Here is a 19,693-nt window from a genome sequence, read left to right as displayed (position 1 = left end):
CCCCTACAGTGTGTTGTGAAGGCAGACACTAGATGGCAGCAAACACAAACCTGTGTTCTACTGAGGTCTCACTTATAACAGGAATGACATGAAAGTGAGTGTATCACAGGCCACACTTAGGGACAATATGATTCCTAAGGCCAAAGATTTGTCACATCATTACTGATATGACCAAAAATGTGACAATTGTTTTACATCCCAACAAGCAGATTCATGATTTCATTATAAAATGCTGAGATTCAGAATTTGATCATCTGCATTCAGGCCTAACACATGAATCACCATTGATCTTTTCCATGGTGGATGCTAAATGTTTGTAAAGGGAGGTGTTTACAACATAAACTTAGTGTTGTAGTTTCTCCTTTCACACTCAACCCTGTAACTTTAGATGAGGTGGCTGGTGAGTGGTGCTGCCGGGTTGATGCTGTATTTATGTCGGCATTGCTTGATGTTCTCTGCAGTCAGCACTTGTGGAGTAGTCCATAACTCCTTTCACATCTAAATTTAGCTGCTGCAACAATACCCACCCTAGATTATATGGCATAAAATATTGCCACATTAAATCTGTATATTATAAAATGCAGTTGATGGAATCTTCTTTGGTGGATGCTCCTGACTTAAGCAGTGATGTGTGTATAGTGGTGGTTGGAGTCATACTGGGAAGCCTTCAAAGCCATAACTTTGGATTTTAACTATCAAACAACAAACAGAATAATGGTAAAGATGGGTCAGGCTTTCTATGTGTAGTATGAATATCAGCTATTCTCAAAAAAGAAGAATAACAGAGTTCTGAGATTTGGAAGAAAAGGACCAGCATTTGCAGTTAAGTCCATCTCTATCTCCATAAACTGTGTGAATGTTCTTTAGAGAGAAGCCACTGGAGAACAAGATGAATTGTGTATACCAACATCGGAAAATGCAGAAAAACTGACATCTTTTCCAACACTTTATGAGAGTGTGACCCCTCAGTGTTGCATTACAGATATTTAACTTCCGTTTTCTGATCAAGGACACTGCGTTGTACAGCTTTTAGTCATTACATTATGTTAATGTAGAGCTGATAATGGAATTGGAGAACCTCCTGTCTCTACAGATAAGGTTCCCTTAAATGAGCAGTAGTGTTTCACTGTGAGGGGGAATTACACTGGTCTTCATTACATAAATCACAGAACACATTGGTTTTGTGTCAGTAAATGTTGCTGTGACCTTGATATGTGCAGGTATTGGAATAACTGTGAGTCAACACGCAAAATCATTTCAGCTATTAAGAGCATGATGTTAGTCTTGTAGAGAGTCTCAGAAATACTGCAGCCCTAGAAATGTGAGCAATAATCTACTGAACCAATAGGACGCACAGGTGTGTTTGTGAGTGTGTGTGTGTGTGTGTGTGTGTGTGTGTGTGTGTGTGTGTTTGTGTGTTTCCTACTGTGAAAAAGTTCATGTAATTGCATTTCAGACTGAAAAAAAGAGGAGCTCATTCATTTTGTTTGGCATTTACCCTTGAGGAAGGCATTCTGGCATTCATCCCTGAGCAATGCATCACAATAATTTGCCCCTGAATCCTTGAGCAAAAACCATGACCTTGATTTTATGTTAAATTTTAGAAAGGTAGTTGATAGGACAACCATACATATATATAGGACTATCTTGAAAGTGCATATCAAGAAAGAAATGAAAGACCAGAACGCAAAAGTATCCTAAATTTCACATTTAGTCAAAACACAGAAATACAAACATGACCTTTGTTGGATGAAACATTTTCACAGTATCATCACCTTCAGGCACAAATACATTCAGATTGCAGATTTGCTTATTTTTAAACTACACGGGGTCACAGAAAACTGCAGAAACTATTCCCAGCAGCCAAAATGTCTTGATAAATGTCTTCTTAATCTAACATGATAAGAACAATATGTTGGGTTGGCAAGCTGTGGAAAAATCTTGACTATTATTTAGTAATAATGGAGTTTATTTGTTTGATACAATTTTGTTATTTATTAACTAATATAATATAATATGATGAATACAGGGATTATTAACAACACATTGCTGCTTTACTGAAAGCACTTCACAGGCTCCCGGCACAATATAGAATTGATTTCAAATGATTACTGCTTGTTTACAAGGCTCTAAATGTAATGGCTCCTAACTATATTCCCCGACCTGGTCACCGACTATAGACCAATCAGATCCCTCAGAGCATTCAGCATGTGCCTCCTGAATGTACCCAGAATTAAATGTTAATCAGGTGAAGGTACATTTAGTCACTATGTTGCTGTTTACTGGAACAAACTGCCTGGGAACTGCTGCAATCGTATCTTCTTTCAAAAGCCCTCATTAAACATTTCTTTTCTCTCACACTTTTGGTAGTTTGTGAGTGTGTGTGTGTGTGTGTGTGTGTGTGTGCGCGCGCGTATTGTATGGGTGGTTATTTTACTCATGTGGAGTATTTTATAAATGTGTTTTCTATCTCATTTGTTTAATGTTTTCTGTGTTGTGCATTAAGCTTACATGTGCTATACAAAATTGACTTGAATACTCATCACATCTGCAATTACACAAAGTAACTAATAAAGGGGTTTAATAATGAAGTCTGCAGTTGTACAATGATAATAAGTCATTGATATGGGGTGTTAGTTATCAAGTGTGCAGTTTTAAGTGTTTAAATGTCACAGACGGACAATTTGCTGTACAGACAGTCCAACACAAATACATCACACTCAACACAGTACAATACAGACCCATCTCTCTACACTATCACCATGAATCATGGGAAAAAAGAAAGAAAAATGATATCTGCGGTTAAAAAACCAAAGGCAGATTTAGCAAAGGACAATCTGTGTGCCCCCTTTGAGGAGACTAAACCTCCGCCCTGATGGAAGCATCTGGCACTCAACATGTAAAGGATGCTGAGCGTCCAGAACAATGGTCTGTGCCTTTTGAGATTACCCTCACTTCATGCTGATGCAGGTGCTGAAGGTCATTAAGGGTACCAATAAACTAATCACACAGACAATGTTTTTCCTGTCTGTTCCTATTTTTAAGACCAAGACCTAACCAGCAAATCAGGGAATAAGAAAGGACCCAATAAAACTCAATAAAAGAAGAATACAACATTTTGTCCACATTAAGTTATTGATGTTATTTGTTATTTTTACAGTTATTCTTGGTGATAACTGAGAAATGTTTTATTAAGCATTAATGAAGTTACAACTTCATTAAAAAGGGAAATGTTGCTTTTTAAACAGCAGTGGGGAAGGAGTAGGTCCACACATAGGCTACACACACACACACACACACACACACACACACACACACATTGTGGGTGTGCACTTAATTCTTGAGGGGATGGAAAAGCAAAATCACCCACCAATCTAACAACAGGCTGCTGGTGACAGATGATGACTTTATAAGCTTGCCGACGCCGCTGCGCTCACAAACCCAGTGACTCTGGATGGAGGCTGGGAGCGAGGAGGAGAGAGAGGGGCGACTGCAAGCGCTGGCCAAAATGTAAAAATCATTATGGTTTACATCATTCGGAAGCATGGTGTAATGAAGACTTAGATGTAGACGGCGACAGAGCGGACAGGTTTCCCTTCAGCATCTTTAATTTCCTGAAAACAATCGCTCATCCAGCTGTGTCGCGCAGACGTGATGCGTATTGACAGCAGAGGTCTGGAAGGTGTGTCGGTTCCTGCTGTCGCTTAGCTGCCCTGTTATTACCCCCCACCCCCTTCCTCTATGTGTGTGTGCATGCGTGTGTGTATGTGTGTGAAGGAGGAAGACGTTACGAGAGAGCGAGAGCGAGCGAACGAGAGAGAGAGAGAGAGAGAGAGAGAGAGAGAGAGAGAAGTTTCCTGTGCTCTTCGTTCACGGTCGTTGATCGCTCATCTCACACGATGGCACATCTGTATCCGTGTGTAGCTTTCTTGCATTGGGAGCCCTGCTGCTTTCAAGATAACTGAAACCCCCCCTCAAACAAAACCACAAAGTGTCACCATGGCTGAATTTGGAGAGAACAAGAGCGGTCCACCGGTTGCTAGTTGGAAAGCTGCGTCGGGAGGAGCCGGAATGAGCCTGGAGACGCACCGAGAAGAGCTGGTGTCTAACGGTAACTGCAGCGCCACAGACACCGCGAGGAGGGTCCAAAGCGAATCCAGTTGCGAGTCACCGACGTGGGAGAGCGCGGGTTCAGATTCAGCCACCAGACCAATCCCTCGACGCAGCAGTCTGATCAAGGTAGGCCACCATGTCCCTCAGGAGAGATGAGCAGAGACTTTAAAATAAGAAAATGGATGCAAACTGCTCTAAGTCCAGAATAGACCATATAAAAGCATCTGTGACGATTCCATAGGAGATCAAATATGACAAAGTATGATATCATTATTTAAAAGCCACTAACTAACTATAAGCCCCTAAAGGAATGGTATGTTGATGCTATAGAGAATACAAATGATATGGAATACAGTGAAGTCAATATAAAACCGACACTCAGTCATACATACACCCAACACTTCTGGATGTTAATCAACCTGCAGCCACCTGAAAATAAACTGTTAATACAGTGTGACTCTGCTTCCTCCCAGCTTCCTCTCAGTCTGTGCCAACAGCAGAATAATCAGTTGCCTCACCTCACCTCAGTGCTTTTGAGGAAATTTGGAGGATAAAGCATTTGAAGCATTCTGCTCTTCAAGATGAGGCCAGACCATATCACATATAAGATCTTAATGCTGCCTATCAACCATTTAGACGCCTTGTCTAATGATCACACAGGGTTTCAATCAGTCTTATAATTGAAAGAAAATAACACTCGACTTCAGGGCTTTTCCATATGTGGGTCCAAAGGTTTTGCTCTAGCCACAGGACTACAGCAGGCAATCTCACTTATTAGCACTCCTTTCAGCTAGAGAGGAGGAGGAGGAACTAATAAGGGAAACCACCTGCTGTAGACTTTGATTAGAATGAGAAATTGAATTCTCTCCGCCCTCTGTGGCACACAGTTGAATGCCCCTGTCCAATTAATCCCGCTGCCTACACAGGTCTGGCTCTCACAAGTTTATTTGTATACAAGCTTTGATAAAGATGTCTTGCTTATTCACAGTTTCTGTTGGTTTTGGACCCAAACAGCATTTAAAACAGTTTAACATCTAATTAATAATACTCATCCCCTGATTTTGCCCTGATCTGATTTGGCCTGTAGGCATGCAGGAGGTCTTATATTGATCTCTAGTCACTGCTTGTCTGCAGAGCTGCTGCTTGCAAAGACATGATTATTATTTTAAGCATGGCACCAGTTTCATCTTTTCATCTGTGTCTGTTTGGCTCGTTCCCAGCAAGACAGGAAGCCGGCCAGTTGGCCAATTTCCTTGTACAGTTCATGTTGCAATATTGCTATTAAGTCATGAGCAGCTGGTGATGACACTTCGCTCAAACGTTTCTCACCTCCCTGCCCACACACAGGCCTGCTCTTGTCTTTCTTCTGTTAGTTTTCTACAGTGCAGCCATAGCCTGACACAGATGATTTAAAAAAAACTATCTGTTTGCTTCAGTGAAGTTCTAGTGCTTCGTGCTGGGTCTGAAATGGCATTAAATAACTCTTGGCAATTTCCACTGCTATGTTTGATGTGCGGCGCTTAATGGCTTCAGGACGTCACCCTCACCCTGGGTAGTGTCTGTACTTTAAAGAGTGGAAATGCACGACAGCATGGGAAAACATGCAGTTCACTGTATGTGTATGCTGTGAAGGAAAAACTTCTGTCACTAGTGATGCGTTAATGATATGTTTGACTATTCAGTTGGCACACTTAATACAGCTACTGTAGGGTTCAGCAATCAACAAAGCGACTAGCACAGTCCACATATGTTTGCGCCTTTGCCACAAAGGTGCTTGTGTTTGGAATCATCAACTCCCGAAGCTTTGATGAGATAGAGCTCAGTCCAAAAATCCACCTGTCAACACACCAGTGTGTTTTACTGTTTGCTAAAATGCTCATATGCCTAAAGTCAGGATTCCACACAATAGGGGTCAGGGTGGTATGTAGGCAGATAAACAGGAAACATGACATTCCAGACTGGTTTAACAGGAGTCTGGGGATTTGTGTCTATATCTGTGTGTGTGTGTGTATGTGTATGTGTGTGTGCTCCTGTTTGCTTCTGCGGGGGTAATGAGACTAAACTTAATTGTATTCCATCAGTATGTACTTCATGCCGTCTGGCCGTCCTCCCGTTTATTCTTTCTCAGTTGTTTGTACGTGAATGAGATGCAGAATCAGGTTCCCACTCAGTCTGTCTGTTTCAAGTTCATCTTGTTGTAGATAAGCATCAGGTACTCTATTCCTTTCTCTCTTCCTTTCAAACACAATCACACATGTACACACTCACATAAACATGTACAGACCTGCCTACACAAACACACAACCAGGCACAACAAATCTGCTTTCCAGATCTTTTAATAATTGCACAAATTATAAGAGGTTGGCATGTCTATGTGTGTATGTGCGAGAGTGTGCATGTGTGCATACTGCTGTCCTGTGAAAACTGCATATCTCCAAAATCTCTACTTTTTATTAACCATGGAAAACAGGGCAGAGAATCTGATATAATCCAGTGGGCAGCATTAGCCAGAAGCGTTAGCACACAGCTGGGGAGGGTAGTTGTTTGAGTCAGAGTATAGCCCTGAGCACCTCCTACAGTTCAAATCAACATCTTTAGCCTGCTTTAAACCATTTTAGACTGCATAAGTGTGGCCATGCATGATTGGTGGATAAACTCTCTCCCCAATTGTGATGGAGCCACAGAAAATACTTCAACTCTGAGCCACAGTGATGATTGAGTTGCTCCACATACACCGTCTACATTAATAATATACATCCAGCCATGCATGTACAAGGCTGTAGAGAGAAGTCTGTGTAACCCCCCTTCCCTACAAATGCACAATAAGACATGAATATTTGCATATCTCGAAAGCATTTCAAAACTGATAATATGCGCATGCACCCACATGTGAACAGGCATGAGAACTTACTGTAGCATGGAGCTCTGAGTTTGTGCCGGTTAGCAAGGCTCACTAAGTCATCACTGAAGCGTGTGGAAACCCCGCTCTGCACTTTGATCGCTGTATTGATGCTTGCACTTGAGGCCTGACTCTTATTTTTTTGTTCTTGGGTTTAAGTGGTAGTGCTATCTTCGGTAAATGCATGTGTGACGTATGTCAGCTGAAATCGTGGTTAGCTCTCTGACAAGATGACCTTTTCAAGTCAACCTTTTACTTGTTTCATTTTGTGCGTGTGTGTGTGTGTGTGTGTCTGTTTTAGTGAGTGCGCGCACATGGGACTTCAAAGGTTTGAAGCGTAAAAGAGCATCTGCTGCTCTACTTGCCACAAGGGCAGGGGTTTATAGTCAGTGAGCAGTTGAGTTACTGTGAATACTCACCACATTTCCTCTTGAACATTATTCCCATACACTGAACCGTTGATAGAGTGACTTGACCACATACTGCTTTCCATGCCCTATTTAACCCTAATGTTCTGTCCTCTGTAGCAGTCACGCACCTGTGCACCCCCAACCCAACACACACATAGACTCAGCATGTGTTCATGACACACTTTCTGATTAGAAAGTGATAGTGCATGAAGAAGTGTCCTGATTAGGGCTGCAACTAATGATCCTTTTCAGAATTTTTTTTCCATGAATCGATTAATTGTTTAGTCTATTAAATGCCAGAAAATGCTGAAAGGCCCATTTAAATTTCCCAGAATCCCAACCATTTCAAAATCTTTTTCTTCTGGCCAACAGTCAAAAACGATGATGGTATAAGTAATCATGCCATTTACAGTGATGCAGAACTAAAACTAAAAACTCATCTAAGAAACTGAAAGTTTTTTCTTAATGTATCAAAATTGTTCCCAATTAACTTTCAGTTATTTAACTAATCGATTGATGGAGTGATAATTTCAATGACAGTTCTGATGTAAGAAAAATGATGGATGAGGGAGGCAAAGAGCAGCATTACATGATGTCTTCTCTGAGACCATTATATTGTATGTGAGCATTTACCAAAGGATAGGTCATTCAGTTTTTTAGGTTTGTATGTAGCCAGATTTTTTGTTTTGTTGTCAGCCATCATAAACTACTGGTCATACCACACCGAATAAGGCTACAGCAGCAAAACCTCTCTGTATATTGTCTTTGACAAAGGTTGCTAATTAATACAACTTTTCATTTGTAAAAGAAAGAATGTGTTATTTCTTGTCTCAAAAGTGGCATAGGCTGTTTTTGAGTGGAATATGTCCTCATATATGGTTTTAATAGACACCTCACTGCCAATCAAAAGTAAGATTGATAGATTGACATGTAGTGGTGGCTGCAGGGACCCTAACTCTGAAACACAAATAAACACATATTGTTGTTAAGATTTGTTTTCTCAATATTATCTACACGAACTGATCAATCAATCAATCAAAATGATTTATAAAGCACCTTTCATACAGGTTAATGTAGTACAAAGTGCTTCACAGCTGGTTGACAAGCTGATAACAAGACAGAACAAGTGTAGACCAAGTACAACATGAAGAAAATGAACAAAAATGATGCAAGGGACAAAAGCAAAGAACAGTTATGAGACCAATGCATGTGGGAGAAAATAAGAATGATAAAAATGTAATAAAAAATTTAGGATCTATAATAAAAATCTTAAATAAATGAAATAGAATAAATAAGGAAAATAAAAAATAAAAGAATGATGTTGAAATCTTGAAGGTGCTTTTCCTTACTTTACTTTTGAAAGCCTCTTTCACTTTTTCCATACATCATCTCACGATTCTCTGTAAATCTCCACCTAACCCTTCAGTGATGTTGAGCTCCATGATGAGAGGCACTGGATTTAAGTATACCATTAATCATCCATGATCTGCTGTCAGACACACAAGGCCACAGGCAAGAAGGTTCAGCCTCCCTACCAATTTTCAATCCTGTATTCACTATTTTCTCTCACCCAACAACCATCTCTCTTTCTCTGATTTTCTATCTGTCTTAATTAGCAGATCAAAGATGACACCCACCAGTGACCCACATCTTCATTGTGCTGACTTGGAGGTGCCGTAATTAGTGACACAGTACAGGCTTGTTGCATCCATATGCTCTCATGCATCATACTATGCATGCATGTAAGCTAGCTAATGATGGCTCGAAGCCATGCTGCTCCCCCAGGCAAATGCCAAGTGCAGAGGTTTTGAGTGTCCACATACATACAGTAATCTGCAATAGAACTTCATTATTTATTTATCTTCATTCTTTATATGTTTTTTATCTCTTTTATTGTGTAAAATTCTTCCTCTTATGAAGTTTTATTTCTGTGATGTCTCTACCAACTTCTCTAATCACTGCATCAAAGAGACAGTTATTTCTGTTTGCTATGAACTTTGCTGTGTCAACTTTAAAGATGATCTATAATATATCAGTGCTGTTCAACAGCTTGACAAAAAAGGCATTAATGTAGGTTTTTGAGCTCTAAAATACTGCTGAAGTTACATTGGGGGTTATTATTTAAAAAAAAAAAAGTTGTATATGGTATATTGTCATACATGTATAACAGTATATTCACAAAGAAAATGTGTCTCTAATTGGCTACAATTTGAATAAAAGGGGTGATATGGATTCATGTTCATTAGACTTCCACTTACAAGTGTGTCAATCCTAAAAGTAGTACTTTACCCTTACTGTAATACTACTGTGTGTATCTATAAAAGCAATGAGGAATTCACACGAAATGAGTGACATCTGCTTTTATTACTGTATACTGTAACAGTATTCTTCATTCTTTCTTTCTTTCTTTCTGGCTGTCACTTCACTTGACTCTCTTTGGAGTCACAGGAAACTCTATGTGATGGGCTGACGGGCTGCTTCCTGTTTTGCACAGTGGCGGTTGTGGAGAGTCATTTTACTGTCTGTGAGAAAACAGAAGAGGGCCTTTGTGACAGAGACATACGGCACATTGTAACACAGATTAAATAACTATCAATTTGAATTTTATCAGCGAATACAGGCCAAACTTGTGCTGTTTCGTTATGCGTGTTCGTATGTGTAGCTACTCTAATCTGTTCAGACAGTGTTTCTTGCTTTTTTTGCACAGAAAAAAAAAGTAATTTATCTTTGTATTTTATTCAGGTGCTGGTGAATATTTGTACCCTCTAGTTTTATCTTGTCAAGTTAATTTATTTAGAGTCTGCAGTGACGTCAGCGTTGTTTGGCTGTATGTTTGAACTCTGTCTCCTTTTTCATCAGTTATTTATGTTGTAGCCTAACAGGGGTGAATGTGCAGCCTCCACACATGAGATAATTGAATCCCAGCTGTTAAAAGGGTCTCATGGAGAATCCTGTTGTTCCACTGCTTCAAACACAGCTTGTGACAGGTGCACACTATATGAGGTTTATTAGCTTTTTAGAGAAGGTATCCATTGCTTCAATATAATTTCTGTCCGTTCTATTTATCAAGGATGATGTGTTTGCTAGTGGTCACGCAGTGCATGTGTGGAGAGCATTTTATTTATGTGAAGTTGCCAAATATGTGCACAGCGACTGGTGCTGATACAGCCACAGAGGGACCATTTCTGCTAATGTCACACACAGAGGAAGAGATATAGTTTGAGGCTAACATTAATCTCCTGTACCTGTCACTGCACTGCACTGCATGAAAGGAAAGTGTGAATGATAGGGCAGTACTGTACGCTTCTGTGCAAAGGTGTGTATTTGTGAGTTGACTCTGCGCCTGGGTTTGTGAGTTTTACAACAAAAAACATTTAGCTTTTCATTTTTAAAAAGAGAAGCCTGATGTGTTTCTCATTTTCATTTTTTCATCATGCCGGGGAGGGTGGTTGCATCTGAGTCTTCCTATTTGAGGTAGAGTCAAATTTAGAGGTGTTGCTGAAGCACACCCGAGGGGGCAGGTTTATAATGAGAACACAAAAGCAATTAGCTTAATTTCAAGTTAGTGTTTTATTTGGTAAATTAATTGCTCATGCTTTCTCTTCTTACAATTTTAATGGTGTGATGGAAGGGTGGAGTGCTTAAGAAATGGCTTACACTAATCTCTCTCTCTCACCCCATAACCACACTACTTCTTACTCTCCCTATCATGCCCCAAGGCATCAAGGGTATTTTTAAAGTGCCATCCTCAACCTCAGCACAGATGCTCCAAAAAAAAAGAAGAAAGAAGTTGTCGCCATTGGAAACACTCTCCACCTTTAATTTTGTGATTCTGTGATAATTTGTGACAGTTAGGTGCCCTCCCCCACTCTCTGAGGTAAACCTTTACATCCTCTTTGAGTCATGCTTCCCCTCATTCATATTCTTTAGATGAAACACGTCTTTTTTATTCTTCTTTCTCTCTTGTGTCTCTTTCTGCCTTTTATATCCTCCAGATTTATTTTATATGAAGGTTTCCCTCCTCTCTTCTCTCATAAAAGATCAAAGTGCTCTTAAGGTTCATATGAACTCTTATTTGAATGAAACCAGAGTTATGCAGATGAGTAGATTAGCTTTAATTAGCCACTGATCCGTATTCACAGATGTTAACTATAAATATTAGTCAGCTCATTGGTGTTTCATAGGAAGTCTTAATTATTTCACAAAACTTTCAGTATTTGTTAGCCAAGGAGCAACAGACTGCTGGATTTCATCTTCCACAACAACTATTTCTTAATTCATTTTAAGTATTCAAATCAAGAGAAGAATGAATCTATGATGGCAAAGTTGCTCTGTTGGTCGGTTATATCTCATTAATGGATTGCCGTGAAATTTTGTTAAAACTTTCATGGTACACAGAGGATGAATCTGACTGACTTTGGTGATCTCCTGACTTTTTCTATTTCTCAACCAGCAGGAGGATATTTCACAATTTAACTTTTAACGTACATCTACTGGATGGAACGCATTGCTGTCCTGACGTGCAGCCTCAAGCTGCTAGCCTTGCTGCTGCTAGCCTTGCTGACTCTTGTTCAAGAAGATTGCAGTTTGAGGATGTTTTTTTGTAGATTTTGGTACCCTGCTTGTGAAATGTATATCTATAGTATGTACTGAGACAGTATGTCGCGTATGTGGGTGTTTGCATCTTCAATCACTTTACCTGGGATTGAATCATCTACAATTACATTATCCTGCCATAGATTAGCTTCAATGAAGTCTTTGATTTAATTTTATCAGGACTCTAATATATCACTAATTCAATAAAGACGCCCACTTATATGCTCTTATCTGTTTGTATAAGGTTCTCTGTTGGGGTGACATCTGATTGGTCAATATATCAGATGGATGAGATGTGATGGTGAGCTCAGATAAACTGATTGGGCCCACCAGTGTCTATGTGGCGGGCCAGAATTAGAATGCTGCAGCCTGCTGCTTCTGTCTAGTCAGGTATGATTAATGGTGTAATGGTGAAGGGCAAGGGCAAGCAAAGGCTTTTAGCATGGTATCGGGAAAAACAATAACAGATTGGGAGGAGGAGGCTCTATGTGGTAGACTAATAATCTGTGTTTATGTATGATGATATAACTGATATGCCCTTTTAATCCTTTGAGATCCATGCTGGACAGGAAAACTGTTTGTCATGCCCAAGTAAAGAATACTCTGCAGAAGGATCATTGCCTGCTTGTCTTTCAGTCTGTCTCTTTCATGCTCTTATTAAACCCCCCTCCTCTCTTTATCTATATCGTCCTTTCATCCTTCCTTCCCTCCTTCCTCATCAGGATGGGTCACGTGCTGGTCGGGAGAGGAAGAAGACGGTGTCCTTCAGTAGCAGCCTCTCAGAAAAGAAGATCAGCAGTGCTGCTGACTGTATACACTCTATGGTGGGTCAGCTACTGTGTGACAAAAAATATAGACTATACATACCAGTATATTAAATATTAAATGTGCAATGCATGCATCAAGGATATCTGGTAGAACACAGGCATTCGAGCCTGCTTGTTCAGAAGCCTGCTTGTTCAGAAGTGAAATCTGAAAGTTAGCGGGTGACAACTTCATCCATATTTTGCTTCCAGGTTGAGGGGAGTGAGCTGAAGAAGGTGCGGCCCAACTCGCGTGTATACCAACGCTACTACCTTCTGGATGCAGGCCTCCAGGCTCTGTGCTGGGAACCATCCAAGAAGGAGTCAGACAAAGCCAGGATCTCTCTCGCCTCCATACGAGAGGTCAGTGTCCAGATAAAGGGCTATCTAAATCATGTCTCTGGCTACTGCTTCTATAAATGTCCTCATTGATTCTTTGAGACTAAGGCGATGACAATATTTACAACCCTGTATTATATGGAAGACAACAGTTGATTTGTTTTTATTGTGTGTGACGTTAGCTTTTGCACCTCTCAAATTCTAGGTACGGACGGGTCGTAACACAGAAACCTTCCGCACCAGTGGAGTTTATGAGCAGATTTCAGAGGACTGTGCATTCTCCATTATCTATGGAGAGATGTATGAGAGCTTGGACCTGGTTGCAAACTCAGCAGAAGTGGCTAATATTTGGGTGACAGGCCTAAGGTATGACACAGCAAAAACAGCCTTACACTGTTCACCTAACCACAAAGTATACTCTTTATTCAGATTGAGAACCTTTTAAAGTCCGTGTAAAGTAAGAATAAATATGTGTTCTGAGTTTGACATACCACAGAAAAGTGTGTTGTTAAACACCCTGCCAAATTTGAATGATTAAAACAATCGCCAAATATATGAAATTAGGCTTCAAAGTTGTGTAAAAAGCAGCCACTTTCTCTGCTCCCAGACGCTGTGGGCGTGCCCGCTGAGTCCGCTGAAACCCCGCCCCCTACCAAGTGTCACCTGTCAAAGTCACCACCTCTACCAGAAACATGGACGCTACATCTAAGAGCTTTCTACTGCTAACTCGGTGGCTAGCTCGGTGGCTAACTCGGCTGCTAACTGGCTAACTGTAGACTGTAGTAGTAGTAGTGTGCGCTGAATGTATTTATACCTCTACAGCAGCAGGGGCGGGTTTATGCTAACGCAGCGGTGATTCAGGCCCGGCCACTAAATCACTACCACTAAATGGTTGAAATGCTTTTTACACCTTATTTAGAAATACATTTATGACCTATTTAATGTGTTTGGAAGAAAATGTCTGAATTCACTTTACACGGTCTTTAAGAGCTGTTTTGTACGTAATATTTTATCTGGCAGTAGTGTATACTTAAGACAATACAACCAAGTCAGATTGCTGACTGTCTGCTTTCCGGCATTTTCCTCTCTGTTAAATAAAGCATTTAATAAGAAATAATTCACCAATCATTGTCAAATCAACCTAATTGACAGTCAAGACATTAAGGTTGCAGTGATTAATAAATTAGTTGCTAACTATTAAATTAATCAGCAACTATTATCAATTAATCAATTAATTGTTTTGAGTCATTGTCAATGAAAAAAATTCAGTCAGACATTCAACTTAGTATCTTTGGGTTGTGGACCGTTTGCCGGGAAAAAAACAATTTGAGACATTTGAGAGTCTGTGACATTTTCACCATATTATGACAATTTATAGAACAGACAACTAATCGATTAATTGAGAGAATAATTGTCAGATTAACTGATAATAAAAATACTCATTAGCAGTAGGCCTAGTTAGTCTACAAAACACTGAAAAAAAGAGTCTGAAGATCTGGGTTCCAAAAAGGGAGAAATATTACATCTTCATGTTTGTCTGGGTGCAAAAATGTAGGTACACTTAGCAATGAATACACAGAGCGTGTGTTTCAAGTCATCCTAAACAATCCAAAACAATATCTTGCGTCTTAGGTTTAGCTTTCTCAGGGGTGTTGGTTGTATTGTAAATTTATGGTGTAGAGTGAGAACTTTTTTTAATGTTTTATTGTCCTTTGAGACCTCCCTGTGATAAAGGGCTTGGTTGGCTGCAAACTGATTTTACTGCTGCAGTTATCATGCTTTATGTGAATGTCAGTGAAATGCCTGAGATTAAAATGGAAATGTTTGTGATGCAGTGTGTGTGTGTGTGTGTGTGTGTGTGTGTGTGTGTGTGTGTGTGTGTTATCCTTGGTCACGCTTCTCTCATCTGCCTCCAGGTATCTGATGCAGTATGGAAAACATGCCCTGGACATGCTCGCCAGTAGTCAAGACAGTCTTCGTCTTGGGTGGTTGGAGCAGTTGTTCTGCTCCGCCACTAACACACATGACGCTGAAGAAGGGATTTGCTTGCAGTCGGCTGTAAAGTTGATACAAAGTGTGAACCCTGGGGTGAGCAGTATCAAAGTGGAGCACAGGTTTAAAGAGCTTCAAAGACTTAGGGAGAAGATGTACGGGCTTACACTAGATAATGGATCAGCAGTTAATGATTACAGTGAAAACAAATGGCCAATAGAAAGAAACGAACAAGTCACCAAGCAGGAGTTCTTTGAGGTCTTCCATGACTTTTGCACACGTCCAGAGATTTATTTTCTGTTGGTGCAGTTCTCTAGCAACAAAGAGTTCCTGGACACCAAAGACCTGATGAGGTTCCTCGAGGCTGAACAGGGAATGGCTCAAGTGGGTAGCAATTTAATCACACATAGAAATAACAGAAAACAAGTCAGCATTCCTGTTGTCAGCATTCATTAAGCATTCCTGTTGTCAGCATTCATTAATCCCCTGTCCAATTTCTCCTTCATCTCCTCCAGGTGAGCGAGGAGACAAGCCTAAAAGTCATCCAGTCCCGTGAGCCATCGGAGGAGGGGCGGCTGCAGGGATACCTGTCATTGGACGGCTTCACCAGTTACCTCACTTCAGAAGAGTGCCGCCTCTTCGACAGGGAGCACGACACCGTGTGCCAGGACATGTCCCAGCCTTTGTCTCACTACTACATCAACTCCTCCCACAACACCTACCTCATTGAAGATCAGTATCGAGGTCCCTCTGACATTTCTGGTTACATCCGTGCCCTCAAAATGGGCTGTCGATGTGTGGAGGTGGATGTTTGGGACGGTCCTGATGAGGAGCCGGTGGTGTGCACTGGACACACCCTTTCCCCACCACTTGCCCTACGTTGTGTGTTAGAAGCAATTGGAAAGTTTGCATTTGTGGCGTCGGAGTATCCGTTAATTGTGTGTATTGAGAACCACTGTTCACCTCAACAGCAGAAAGTGATGATGCAGCACCTCTTGAGGACCCTTGGGGACAAGCTATATATAGACAGTGCAGACGAAGAGGAGTCGTATCTTCCATCACCACATGACTTAAGGTATCGGATCCTGTTGAAGGGGAAGAAGTTGGAGCCAGGTTGGGAGGGGGAGGACGGGGAGGTAAGTGAGGAGGATGAAGGGGCCGAGATGTGTCAAAAGATGAAAGCAGCTGACAGTGGAGGGGCAGCACCTGGAGGAAGCGAAAAGGACATGGTTCAGAAAAGCGTCTCTTTCTCAGCCATCACTCAATGTAATCCTCCACATTTCCCCCCGAAACAGTTCCAGCTGTTGAAGGAGCTCTCAGACCTGGTAACCCTTTGCCACTCAATCCGTTTCATTGATTTTCCAACATCATCTAAAGGCCAAAAGCCTTGGGAATTGTGTTCCTTTCATGAATCCCTGGCCGTGCGTCTGGCTGCTGAGAGCCCTGGTGATTTTGTCAACCATAACAAGCACTTCCTGTCACGAGTGTACCCCAACCCCATGCGCATTGACTCAAGCAACATGAACCCTCAGGACCTGTGGAAGTGCGGTTGCCAGATTGTGTCTATGAATTTTCAAACAGCAGGACTGATGATGGACCTCAATACAGCCTGGTTCCAGCAGAACGGAAACTGCGGTTATGTCCTGCGGCCCGCCATTATGCGCCAGGAGGTGTCTTATTTTAGTGCTGACACCAGAGACACGGTCCCCGGTGTGGCTCCACAGCTGCTCCATGTGAAGGTGTGGTGCACAACTTAACAAATGTGTCCCTTGCAGTGGATACACCCTTTGTTTTTTAAAAATACTAATAATTCAGGTTAATTACAACCAGGATGTTATTCTTCTAGTTTTGTAAACCTTTGCTTTTTCTTTACAAATGTGAGAACTTGGAGACATCACTAAAACGTGTCCAGTAGTAGTCAGATGATCCTACAGATTTAAAACTAACCAGGTTGACTTATGTTGTAATAAACTGCAGTGATCCTTTAAAATTATGATGATGTGGTGATCCCTCTCTCAGGTGATTAGCGGCCAGAACCTGCCCAAGCCGAGGGGTTCTGGGGCCAAAGGGGATGTGGTGGACCCCTATGTGTTTGTGGAGATCCATGGCATCCCAGCTGACTGCACAGAGCGCCGCACCAGGACAATCACCCAGAACGGAGACAACCCCATCTTCGACGAGAGCTTTGAGTTCCAGATCAACCTGCCGGAGCTCGCTATGGTTCGTTTTGTGGTGCTGGACGACGACTTCATAATGGATGAGTTCATAGGTTGGTGTCAGACTCAAAGGTCAATGTATATGTGGTGATTTCATAGTTTACAGGAGTGGATTAGTCTGTACATTTTCTTTTACTGCCGAGGTTTTCATTTACCTCTCCCTGCCCCCACAGGTCAATATGCCATCCCTCTGGAGTGTCTACAGCCAGGCTACCGACATGTACCGCTCCTGTCTCTGACAGGAGAAGACCTTCCTCACGCCAAGCTGTTTGTCCATGTGGCCCTCACCAATCGTAGAGGAGGGGGAAAGCCTCACAAAAGAGGTTTGTCTGTGCGGAAGGCCCGGAAAGGACGGAACTACACAGCTCTGAGGGACTTGGGGGTCCGGGCTGTGGATGAGGTTTTCAAGATGGCAGCCCCTTTGCTGAGAGAAGCCACTGACCTGAAGGAAAACATGCAGGTGAGGAGAACAGTCTTTTATTTAAAAAAAAAATTAAATATCAACTGGTTCCAAATGTGTGATTATGTTGCTTTTTGTTTGATTTAAAGATCTAACTGTTATCTATTATTATAGATTCATTTTATTATTATTATTTAGAAAATGTTGTTGACAAATTAAATGATATGGAAAATAATTGTTTATTGCAGCCCTAATAATAATAGCCCTAATAATAATCAAGTAACAGGAACTTCTCAATGTTGTTTATAATTACCAATAAATGAATTCATATTTTATTCAGTGTCGACTGTGTATTTAGTTGTCAAGAAAGAAAACAAAGATTAGCTCTATTGTTCATCTCCACTGTGAATTCATGAATAGCAGAACTTTAATGAGCAAGGCAGCAATTGGGTCTGTGGCTGTCTGTGTCACTCCTGGGCAATAAAACAGTAATTATACTTTCAGTCAGTGTGGTGAGACTGTTGGCATCCGCATCTCTTGATTTCTTCCATTTCAATCAAAACGACAACAACACAACAGCAGGAGAGCAAATCAATAGTTGAAGGAAAAGACAAATCGCTGGAGTAGCTTTTGATTGCCTGTGTGTGTGTGTGTGTGTGTGTGTGTGTGTGTGTGTGTGTGTGAGGGAGCGAGAGAGAATGCAAGCAAATCAAGGTAGGCAGATATGGATGAGATTTCACAGATTTCATGTTTACTTTATGTCGATATGATTCGGGAAATAAGAAAGAAATAAGAAAAAAGGAAATAAAAAAGAGACAGATGGGGAAAGGCTTGTGCTCATGTTTAGATCTGCAGATTTAATTTGTCTGTTGTTTCTTTTCTTTTAAACAGAACTCAGTAGCAGTGTTCAGGGAGCTGTGTGGGGTGTCAGCTGTGGCTAATCTCATGCAGTGCGTACTAGCTCTAGGATCCAGAGCGGCAGGACCAGACGGGACACCTCTATTGCTGTTTGACCTGCGGGACCACTACCCCACCCTGGAGCCCCAGGGGACTCTGCCAGACGTCCTTCGTCGTGTTGTCTCCACCTATGAAATGGTGAGGAAGGAAAAGAGCCTAATATGCTTATTGTTTTTCACCAGATAGAGAAATATACTGTATAAGCTCACATCTCTGAAACACATTAAACGGAAGGAAAGCGCAAACAAAAGCAACCAAGATCACAAACCCCCCTACCCCCCATCTCCTGTCTGCTCGACCTAACAATGAAACGCTCCTCCCAGACAAAGCCTAAAGCTTCCTTTTCCAGCAATATTTTCTCCTACACAAAGTGACCTCTCATTGTTACGTAGCAGACAACATCCCCATTTATTCTGGTTGTAACATGGCTCGTAAACACGTCGGCTATGTCCTCACCTTGGCCTGAAGCCACTATGAGTTTCCACCCAAATAAAGGGTAGACATTCATCGACCAAAGAGAAAGTTATTTAATGGGCATAATTTATGTAATGTTTTCTAAAAATAAACCTAGCTGTTGAGAAAAACTCCCCTGTGGAAATAAAAGGAGGGCAGAGGGGTCAATTGGCCTTTTAGTCAAGTCATTAACTAATAACAAGGCAATGTGAATCCCTTTGTTTGAGTTGGTTGAGGCTCTTCAGCTTCTGTCATAACTGTGAGGATGCAATTTCAGTTTCCTTCTGTTCACTTTCATATCTTACTTGAACATATTTCCTTTTGGTCCCCTTCTTACAGCCTCCTCCTCATCCCTTCTTTCCCTCATTCATCTGCTCCTCCCTCACTCTCTGCCTTCTCCTCTTTTTTCCCTCTGGACTTGGTTGGACTGTGGCTGACCAACATAAGTGGTTTTCATACAGCTGTAGCTCGATTGAGCAGTTGTCTCACTGTGTGAAATTGTTTCAGTGGAAAAC

General features: G+C 41.3%; 1 protein-coding gene across 1 annotated transcript in view; it reads left to right on the top strand.

Moving 5' to 3' along the window:
- The first annotated feature begins 3,777 nt into the window (after positions 1–3,777).
- LOC128374672 (inactive phospholipase C-like protein 2) overlaps positions 3,778–19,693 on the top strand; it is a 23,698-nt gene continuing 7,782 nt past the window's right edge. The window contains exons 1-9 of the mRNA XM_053334919.1: positions 3,778–4,239; positions 12,741–12,842; positions 13,035–13,184; positions 13,366–13,526; positions 15,077–15,536; positions 15,668–16,891; positions 17,172–17,421; positions 17,542–17,828; positions 18,660–18,863. Of these exons, the coding sequence (XP_053190894.1) occupies positions 4,000–4,239; positions 12,741–12,842; positions 13,035–13,184; positions 13,366–13,526; positions 15,077–15,536; positions 15,668–16,891; positions 17,172–17,421; positions 17,542–17,828; positions 18,660–18,863 (3,078 nt within the window). The 5' untranslated portion in view covers positions 3,778–3,999. The remainder of the gene's footprint in view (positions 4,240–12,740; positions 12,843–13,034; positions 13,185–13,365; positions 13,527–15,076; positions 15,537–15,667; positions 16,892–17,171; positions 17,422–17,541; positions 17,829–18,659; positions 18,864–19,693) is intronic.

Source organism: Scomber japonicus, chromosome 15, assembly GCF_027409825.1.
Source record: "Scomber japonicus isolate fScoJap1 chromosome 15, fScoJap1.pri, whole genome shotgun sequence".
NCBI lineage: Eukaryota > Metazoa > Chordata > Actinopteri > Scombriformes > Scombridae > Scomber > Scomber japonicus.
The sequence above is the reverse complement of the archived record's forward strand: the minus strand, read 5'-3'. Positions and strand labels throughout refer to the sequence as shown.